The 11,241-nt window shown below is 30.9% G+C and overlaps 1 protein-coding gene across 1 annotated transcript; it reads left to right on the top strand.

Moving 5' to 3' along the window:
• The first annotated feature begins 479 nt into the window (after nt 1-479).
• Nucleotides 480-7,646, top strand: LOC134686939 (baculoviral IAP repeat-containing protein 3-like). The gene is made up of 8 exons (XM_063546796.1): nt 480-499; nt 1,636-1,723; nt 3,175-4,015; nt 5,181-5,356; nt 5,691-5,757; nt 5,969-6,121; nt 6,587-6,715; nt 7,129-7,646. Exons 3-8 carry the CDS (start codon nt 3,196-3,198, stop codon nt 7,326-7,328), a joined length of 1,545 nt encoding a protein of 514 aa, XP_063402866.1. The 5' UTR covers nt 480-499; nt 1,636-1,723; nt 3,175-3,195; the 3' UTR covers nt 7,329-7,646.
• The last annotated feature ends 3,595 nt before the right edge of the window (nt 7,647-11,241 follow it).

Raw genomic sequence — 11,241 nt, 5'->3', positions numbered from 1 at the left:
TTGTGCTATTTGTAGGACTGATGTCTTCGTTATCGTCAGCAATAGCAATACTTAAATTAGTTTCGTTTTCAGTCTCATTTATATCCGTTTGTTTACCAACATCTATTTCTACTGTATTACCTAGTTTTAAATTTTCCTCGGCTTCGTCAATAAAGTTCATGACATCTGACCTAATTCAATAGCTAGATAATAGAAATTTAAAAACTTCTGTTCTAATACTTGACACTGAGTTTGTTACAATAGTTAACATCTTATTGGTTTTGTATAACTTCCATATTCACTACTGTTCATTTAAAGGATTTACGCTTTTATGGTTATTTGCTTTCCTTTTTATTATGATTGACATTTGTTTACTAGTTATTTTCTTAATTGTGTCAGTTTTAAAAATAACTAATATATATTCAGGACATTGGAAATCCACAATAATTTTCGTTTGAACCGGCTATAATAATACAGTAAACTGTACAAATATTATTAAAGTATTGTCGTAACTAGGTAGGTAAGTTCATTTCGTTAACTTTGGTTAAAACTTTTTAGATCAATAGCATAAATATTTCAAAAGTAAGTCTATACGTGAAGCACAATGAAGAATTGACCATTTGACGGACGGGAAAGATTGCAAGCATATAAAATATGTAAAAAAAAATATTCAAGAAAATTCATGAACAGTTTACATATATTATTTATGATTTAAAAGAATCCTTATGTAGAAACTGTTAATTTATATAACCCAACCATGTAATGAAAGCTAGGATCGTCAGTTCGTCACTATAACAAACTTTATATAATTATCAACGATCGCGGCATTTCATGTGTATTCGATATCTAAAAGTTTAAAAGTTCATGTATACGGGTTTCAAGTCTAAAACTATACTTTCCTCTCCAGATTTGAAGTTTTCCCCAAAATCATCGACTTACTAAGGTCATACACATTTAACATTATAAACTCAAGATTTTCATTGTCAAGGAATTATAAAAATCCTAACCTTGATCACACTGATCTTTTTAATGTTTTCCTTTTCTTAGCTCTAAAAGCATTCATCTTTTTAGTTGAGCTTGACAGGTTTTTTTTCTTTGAGAGAAACATATCATTTTGAATTTCAATATGTATACATATGAAACGGGGGAAAAAAGGAAAAAACACATCGATACTGATCTGGATACTGATACTGGATCAAGAATTTATTTTGAATTTTCAATTTCAGTGTCGTAATTTCGTATTCGTTTTGTTGTTAATTTTCAATGGTAACTATTTTTCATTTGTTAACAATATAATAAGGGAAAAAATTTTCACAACATTTAGAATAATATTTATTTAAACATCCCCACGATGAATGTCGCTGCTTACGTACATAGATAAGTACCCTTGACCTTGTTTCAAACAGCACAAATAAATCAACAACCTAAACAATTAACATTTATCCTATTTTTAAAAGTGAGTATAAAAGTAAATTTTATTTAGAGTGGACATATATGCACAATAATAACGAGTCAATAAACATTATTAAAGCTCTTACCGCTGATATATTTTTACTATTCCCAAAAACCATCAAAAACGTGTGATCATCTATTTATAACAGGGATTTTCCAATAATATTTCTATATTTAACTAAATAATTCCCAATCTATTTTTAGATAACAATTTACGCAACTCCCAAAGGTCGCACAAACAACGCTAGTTACACATCCGTAATACAGTTGTAAGAGGGAGGAATTATAAGTTGTAAGTATAAATTTAGTTTAGATAAATATGTTATTCGAAGATTATTAATACGTTCATGATAAAAATGAAAATAAACAGCATTTAAAAGTGTATCCGTTACAATTTTCAGTGCAGTCATTCGAAAGGCACGTATTTGTAACCTGATCGTGAACTGACTTAGGTGTTGATTTTTTTTTTATATCTTTCTTCTTATTGATAATTCTTATAAAATGTATGCCTAGGGTTTTACAGGTAAACAATTGCTTGCTAATTATATAATGGCTTGTTACGACTTGAATCGTTGAAAGCTTTTTAAATGTTCGCCATTTTGAATATGTTGAACTTCATTATCTTGCCAAGCACCTATTTATAGAATATATAAGGCTTATTTATATACTATTATTGAGTGAAATCATTTATTGGGTTTTAACTATTAATTCTTTTGGATAAGAATATGGTCAAGTACAAATAGTATATGTTACAGTGTCACGAAATAAAAGTTCCTTCATGATAATATTAAAAGTTCCAAAAGGAAAAAATACTCTTGAATAATAATTCCACAGGAATAAAAATTACATTATATGTTCTTCAGTGGGTCTCATTGGGGTTTAAGTGTGACGCGGGATTGCCGATTTTTTGTAAGCGTGACACGTGAAAAAAATCAAATTACTGTGTCTGTGGCGTGAAAACGGGAAATGAGGTCTTGTGGGACCCGGGAAATGACAAAAAAATGAGAATTGCTTGCGTACATAGTGTAAGCGGGATACAGGAATCGGACAAACCAGTAAGCGGGATCCGGGATCGGAACGCCCCAATGAGACCCCCTCTTAACGGAATAAATGGTAATGAATATTTGTTCCAACAGGAATACATATTATAAAATTGAGAATGGAAATGGGGAATGTATCAAAGAAACAACAACCCGACCATAGAAAAAACAACTGCAGAAGGTCACCAACAGGTCTTCAATGTACTAAGTAACGAGAAATTCCTGCACCTGGAGGCGTCCTTCAGCTGGCCCCTAAAAAAATATGTACTATAGTTCAGTGATAATGAACGCCATACTAATTTCCAAATTGTACACAAGAAACTAAAATTAAAATAATACAAGACTAACAAAGACCAGAGGCTCCTGACTTGGGACAGGCGCAAAAATGTGGCGGGGTTAAACATGTTTATGAGATCTCAACCCTCCCCCTATACCTCAAGCCAATGTAGAAAAGTAAATAAATGTTTATAACAGAGTTTCCATTGGAACTTCTGTTTGGTGGAATAAATATACGTTGACAACAGTGCTTGAGATTGTAACTAAAATGTACATGATGTCAAAGTGAAGATAATAATATAAGTAATTAAATTACGTTCATACTTTTAATATTTAACTGAAAGCACGTCTTTAATTTTGAACCAATTTTTCACAGTAAAGAATAAAAGAAACATGTAATTTACGATGTTTTTTGTTGTTTTTTCAGTTTCTAAATTAATATAAGAACATGTCAGACATAGAAATAGACAGTCTACCTCCTGGTAGTCAACTTAATGACTTCAGTGGTTCGTATCATTCTAATCAGAGAAGTTATCAACAGCGTTCAATATATCCAGATGGTATTTCAAGAGATAATTTTGTCATTAGTGGGGACGAATCTAGACAAGTGTCTCATCCAAGTGATAGTTCATGGCCAAGTGAAAGAACTGGATTTAATGGAACCAACGGAAGTGCTCACAGTGTATATGGGAATCACATAAATGTGACAGCTAATTCTAGTCCTGGATATAATTTTTCGTTTAGACAAACTTCTAGCAACAATGATACAAATTCTGGATATAATTTTTCGCATCGACATAACATGGGTGCAAATGATTGTGGATATAATTTTTCGCATCGCAATAACACCAGTGACACTGAAAGTGATGGATATAATTTTTCACATCGACCTAATACCAGGGAAACTGATAATTCTGGGTATGATTTTTCACACAGAAACGAAAATGACAGAACGAATAGTCAAAATCATCAATCAATTTTGCATTCTAATAATTCTAGTAATGGACATAATATTTTTCAAAATAGCGAAATTTCAGTGCCCGAAATAAGTAATCTTTCAATGGATGAATCAGATTCAAGTTTTGTGTTCAACAGACCCCAATCTCACGTTAATACCAGACACAACCAACAACATGCACATATTAAACTAGAAAACTCTAAATACGCTAATTATAGGAACGAGGCTCAGAGAATTCAATCATATGCATTTTCAACAGCTCCTGTGAGAAGCCCTCAGACCATGAGTGATGCTGGATTTTTTGCAATAAGTAAGTGTAATGTATTGTTGAATACTTTCTTGAAATGGCTTTAACGAATTAGGTGTCACAAAGCACATGTGCAGGTGTAGTCTAAAATTGGTTTAAAAAAGACCTTATAGTGATTTTACTGTTAACATTTATTTAGTTAAAAAGTCTTAGATGACAGAGGTTGTTATATATATATTGTATGACTATCTGTCTTGTTTAAAGACTGGAAGCAACTTAAAGATACATCGTTTGGTTATTTCTTTAACATTTACCCCATAGCTATTTTTATCTGTAAACGTCAAGAGAAACTTCAACCTGTTGTATTGATTTCTCATAAATGATTTTTATCATGTATTGTATTTTAAAAACACAATAAATTGGAAATCCCAAAAATATTTAAATTAATGGGAATACCAAAAGCAGGAAATAGAAAATGAAACTCTTAAGAATATTTTTATCATAATTACTTTTTATGCCCCAACTACGATAGTAGAGGGGCATTATGTTTTCTGGTCTGTGCCTCTGTTCGTCTGTCCGTTCGTCCGTCCGTCTGTGCGTCCGTTCGCTTCAGGTTAAAGTTTTTGGTCAATGTAGTTTTTGAAGAAGATGAAGTTTAATCAACTTGAAACTTTGTACACTTGTTCCCTATAATATGATCTTTCTAATTTTAATTCCAAATTAAAGTTTTGACCCCAATTTCACGGTCCACTGAACATAGAAAATGATAGTGCGAGTGGGGCATCCGTGTACTTGGGACACATTCTTGTTTCCAGATAAAAAAAAGTTCCATGGTATTATCATGGTTAAACATGTTACAAGTGCCCATTGCACTGAAGGCGTTGTTTAGGATGCATATAATGATGCATGCATATGCATGTAATGGAGAGAGCACGAGAGAATTGCATTATACTTTTATCAACAAAAGATAACTAAAAAGTAAAGATATTCTTTATCTTTCTTTCAATATAAACTAAATGAAATATGGCTGTGTTTAGTTTGCATTGATTGTTGTTTGTGCAATACCCATGCAGTGGCTAAATTTCGTGCATATTGACTGAGAATGTCAATATGAGAACACGCACATTTTTTTCTACATGTTCTACAATGTATTTTTGAATATATATTCATTTAGACTTATTTTTTTTGTATGCAAACTACAACTAATAATCTCCGCCTATGTTGCTAGGTAACCAAGATTTTGTACGTTGTTTTCACTGTGGTATTGGGTTGAGGAATTGGGAGGATGATGACGACCCGTATGTGGAACACTGTCGATGGTCTCCTAATTGTCAGTATATGAAGTTAAAGAAAGGACAAGCTTTTATTGATGCTGTACAGGAGGCTGTCAGGAAAGTCCAGTTGGTATGTATATATAGTGCTGACAAGTTTCTTACTCTGCTTTGTTCTCATTAATATGAGAAAATTCTATTCCATCGAAGAACCATGAATTGTCGTCGTTTTTACGGTTTTTAATCACTCCTGGCATACAAAGTAATATTTCAATCTTATAACATATATATATTTATTCCTTGACTGTTCTTTTGATATTAAATAAGAAAAATGTGTTTAAAAATTGATATATATTTACCAAAATTAATTAACAGGAAGATATAAGAAAAGTAAAATAACTATTACAATTATTGACAATGTACAGTTGAGAAACATTTGTTTACATACATTATATTTATGATTTCAGGAAGAAGCTCTAGGTCAGTCAGACACGAGAGATGGTGCTCAAGCAGACGGAACTGTTACATATTCAGGTCAGTTTAGATCACATGATTTTCTATCCGATATAAACCAAAATAAAATGCTTGATATTTAAAACCTGTGCAAAATAAAATCTCCAAATAACTTATTATAAAAAGTTGAAAAAAAAGAATATATAAAAGACTGCTTTTATTGAATTGAAAAAAAATATATACAAAAGAGTTTTTTAATGAATTGAAAAATATAATATTTATATTATTTCAGATATAGCAGAAGACGGAGAAAACAATGAATCCTATCCAGCATCTGTTTTGAAGAAGAACCCACTTCTATCTAGTGCTGCCCAGAGTGTTATAGAAATGGGATACTTACCACGCATTGTAAAGAGAGCTGTAGATAACATTATAAAAGAGCATGGTAATTATTATATTGAATGGGCTTCTGTACTAATAAGACAATAACATAAGCATGATAAGCGGAACATGACTCTCAGATTGGCATGAAGCACAAAAGCAAGAGAGATATTTTCACAGTTCAAATCCAATAACATCCGTGTTACAAACTTAACCCGAGGGAAGCACATCAACTATAAGAGGAAAACAACAGAAACACTGAAGTGCAACAAAAACATACGACAATGCAACATACATAGACATGATAGAAACGAACTATTAGATACCAAATGCCATAGTATGTAAAAAAAAAATAGGATGTGATGTTCTATTTGAAATAAGAACCCTAGTTACAGCCAAACATTCAAACCAAATCTTGGTTACTTGAAAAGAACTTTAGTAAAAGTTTAATAGTTGTTTATTTAAAGTTCAAAGAGTAATTGAAAAAATGTGGTAATCTTTTACTAAGAGTATTTGTTTTATTTTATAGGTTTGAGTGGTTTAACTGGACAGAGAATTGCAAATTTAGTTATGGATATGGAGGCAAAAGGAGAAAAAGTAATGATACCAACACAACAAGTTTCTGAACCTAACATGGACAAATCAAAGATAAACGAAGGTAAATAGGGAAAAAATAACAAAAGCAGTGGAAACATTGAATGTATAATGTATAAATATCCATATATATAAATTATTTCTAATTTGTTTAACAAAGTAAAGAACAATCTAAGAAACAGCAAAGCAGAGCTGAAAACTAACTCAGAAGAAAGAGTTTCTATGTGGCTGACTAAAACCGGCTGGGAACTACAGTTATAAAAGACATTTCAGGGCAAGACATTGAAAACGGAGAAAATAACAAAAAAAGCAGACAATTGCTTTGCTCTTAAGAACAAACATAAGCAAAGGATAATTAATTAATGTGATATAAGGACTAAATGAAAATAGGAGTAAAGCAGTGCATGTACATGTAACAGCTTAATACCATATTTCCTAAAAGTTTAAAGTTAAAATGATTTATCATTTGTTTTGCAGAAGCTAAACGTAAACTTGAGGAACAGAATAGAGAATATAAAGAGAAGATATCTTGTGTGATATGTTGTGAGAATGAGAGATCGATTACATTTCTACCATGTGGACACTTGGTGTGTTGTGCTCAATGTGCGCCTGCATGTTCATCATGTGCAGTGTGTAGAAAAGAAATAAAAGGAACAGTTAAAGTAAGTCTTCGATGAAAGAAGGGTCTAAATAAGAAATAAGATAAATAATCAATAACGATATGAAATTCGTCGAATTATTATTTTGATTAACTGTATTAAAGTTTAAAACAATATTTTTGCATATACAATTCAGAACAGTGAGATATATATCTTCTGTTAGTTTCGTGTTTCAGATGTTTTCCTATGGGCATTTCAAATTTGATAATATACTATTTACCTAAATTATTGGAATTGAAAAAGTTATTAGTCCTTTGATATAAATCTATGTGACTGTGTAATTTGTTGATTTGTTATCTATCAATAATCATGACTCCCTTGATTCAAAATAATAAACGTATAATACGTTTGTCCATAATTTATCATAAATAAATGTGAACAGAACTTTTAAATATATTAGTTCTTATATAAAAAAAATACTTAACTGGTTATATTAAGCAGTTGTTGATTAAGCATAGTGTGCATTTCCTTTATATTTAAATTTGCTCTTGTATTATTATTTTGTCTGTAATTATGACGTTTATTTATATTTTTTCATTGTATGTTAATTTAATCTCATTTATGAGGAATTAAAGATATAAATGAATGAATGAATGACAGTATGTATTCATTGTGTTGAAAACATTAATGTGATTATATTTATTAAAAGAACAATTATTATAAATACATTATTTGACTTGGTTTATTGTGTACTGCATTGTTTTATTTAAAATATAACTTACAAGTAAAGAGATAAATTTCTGAAATGTTTTAGAAAGTTATTCTTATTTCTATGAAGCAGAAAACTCAAAAACACAAACAATCTAACAAAAATAAGTTTGATTATACAATATATGTATTACCAAAGTTAATGCACTTCTTGACGTATTTTGCAATTTGATAAGTGAACATGTGGAAAATATACCAATGGGACATGTACCAAAATGACAAAACCAACCAGAAGATCACAGGTAGTAAGGTTGTCATATCGATGGGCGTTTAGAACAGGGATTTTGTCATAGTTTGTTTAAGTTAGACATGGTCCGAGACCACCATTGTCGTACCTTGATTTTCGTTGTTCACAAATATAGTCCCTAGTGTTGACAGTGGGTTACTTGCCATTAATTTTTATACCTCTTCCAAATTTATTTCTCCATGTTTAATGCCTCAAATTGCAAGTAGGGGGATAAAATTACACTGTAAAAAAATTTGGGTCCAGAATTTTAAAGGAAAGTAGTGATTTGGTCCAGCTGAAAAAGGTTGAAAATGAGCACTTCGGAAGCTGTCAAAAGATTTCAAGACGCCCTAAACATAAAATTGTCCATATTTTGAGTTAGAGGCGATGAAGTTTTCTATATTTTTGATATAATTTGTCCCAAAAGTAGTACAACACACTGTAAAAGTTTCTTTGAGAAAGCGCAGGTGGGATTTTTTTTATTTTCATTTATGTTCTAAAAGAAATGCACTACGAATTAATTGTGTTCTCGGACCTAGACATGGTTGTGTAAGGAGTTTTTAATGACAACCATTTTATTGACACAATATAAACATTCTTTTTTTCGCTAAATTAACTTCAAGCTTGTTAGTATCTTTTTTTAATGCAGTACTGTTTTTATCATATAGTCATAATTTGACACAGAATAAAGCTTGCGTATGTCAAAATTTATAAGTTGTTGTTCGTTGCTAATGCATAACGTACAATATTAGTTTTTTACTGTCTGTTAGATCCCATATTTCGTTATGGTATAAATCTACCGTCAATTTTTCCTAAAAAAAAGCCTGCATTTGCACACATTTTTAGATTACAGAAAATTCGGTGTCATGGTTTAGTTCACTAGTGTCATGGTTAAGTTCCTTTTCGACATGGTTCAGTAATGTGATTCCTGTCGTGAATGATGGAAGTGTAACGATTAAAATAAACATACATTATGTACAACAGTACAAGTATCAAAATACTGTTAAACAATATGTTCGCTGATAATTGTTTTCGTGTTCAATCCTTTCTATCCTATTTTGAGTTGATATAGTGTCGCTATTTTCTATGTTATTGTTTTGTACCCAGACGAGAAGATCTGAGTTTTACATATTAAAGATCATCTTTTACTAGCATAAATATACCTATAAGAAAGCAAGTCATCTACAGTAAAACAAAAATTTTAGAATTATAATTATCATAATTATAGAACAAGCATATATAAAGATTTCACTAGAGTAATATATGATATATGAATTTCAATAATAGCAATTTGTTTTGGTTGGTGTATTTTGAATACACTATCACCTTAGAAAGCACATAGTTATATACAATAAGTAAATACAGTATGATTTCCAATGAGACAACTATCCACCATAGAACAAATTATGTAATTGTTCGGTCACCATACGGCCTTCAACAATTAACAAAACTCATACCTAATTACAGGCTCCGACAAAATTAAAGATACTGCAAAAAATCGCTGATATCAACCTATGATTCACCTTTCATAAAATTAGGGAATGAATTGAACATATGAGAGCGCCTACAATGCAGTTCTCAATATAATTATATTTCTAAGAGACACCACTCTATGAAAATTAATTGATTGGCACTAATTTTTGAATTCGTCCAAGACATTGCTAATATAAACCTATGATGCAAGTTCCATAAAATTCTGGCAAGAATTGTACATTTAAGAGTGCTAACAATGCAGTTTTGAACAAAACTATTATAAAAAAACTATGTGACATAAGTTTCATAAAAAAATCTGGAAAAAATGAAAATTCAAACGCCAAATTTTCCATTAACCCTGCACTGCGTTACGCATGGTAAAATCATATATAAATGAACGATTTGCCCAACCTTTTAGCCGCTTACGCCCACAGAATTTGGTCAAAAGACTTTTTTTCCCTCTTTAGTTAATTAGTAAAATGTTTTACTTTAATTTTTCACAATCTTATTCAAACAAACTATCAATATTAAGGTGCGACAAAGATGTATTAATTTTTATCTAAGCCATGACAAATGTAACCAAAACCATGACGATTTTCTAGACTCTTTACTTAACCATGTCAATCGCTTAATCAAACCATACCAATTTGGATATCTTGGTTATCCTGGGTTAATTTATTAAAAACAACAATTTCAATTTAGATAGTTTGACTTACAATGTAGGTTCAAACATTTAATGTGCTTTTTATTTGCTCATATGAGAAGATCTGAGGAATTTGTTTTGGGAAGTTACATAACTTATCCATGAACAACTTAACCAAATTATGACAAACTCACTGTACTAAACTCTCCCCGATATGACGACCTTACAACCCGTGAAGATGTACAGTCCAAACAATATGTTACTCTCTAAAGTTTATAAACGTTAATAAATCAGACAAACAAAAATCAAAAACATCAAAAACAAATTCTCCAAATAACCAAAAAATACAGACATAATGTAAAACAAATATGGCAATAGCCAACAATTTACAGGTGTCTGAAAGCCACATGATCATATGTACAAGCCAATTTAGTTTTTCTATCTCAATTTCAAGTGATTGGAATTCATACTACTAAACACCCTTATATAGGTGCTATACTTACATAAGATTTCATGTAACAAGGTCATACACATTTCATCAATGCAGGAAAAAGTAAAATCACAAAAATACTGAACTCAGAGGAAAATCAATTTGGAAAGTCCATAATCACATGGCAAAATCAAAAAACAAAACGCATCAAAAACGAATGGACAAGAACTGTCATATTCCTGACTTGGTACAGGCATTTTCAAATGTAGAAAATGGTGAATTAAACCTGGTTCTATAGCGCTTACCCTCTCACTTTAATAACAGTCTCATCAAATTCCGCTACATTTACATGATGCGTTAAATAAACAGTCACTATTAATAAAATAGACACAACCCTGTGTAATGCTCAAATCATATATAACGGTGACATGAAGGATTACCAGGACCAAAG

Source organism: Mytilus trossulus, chromosome 10 (genome assembly GCF_036588685.1).
Source record: "Mytilus trossulus isolate FHL-02 chromosome 10, PNRI_Mtr1.1.1.hap1, whole genome shotgun sequence".
NCBI lineage: Eukaryota > Metazoa > Mollusca > Bivalvia > Mytilida > Mytilidae > Mytilus > Mytilus trossulus.
This window is presented reverse-complemented; position numbering and strand designations above follow the sequence as displayed.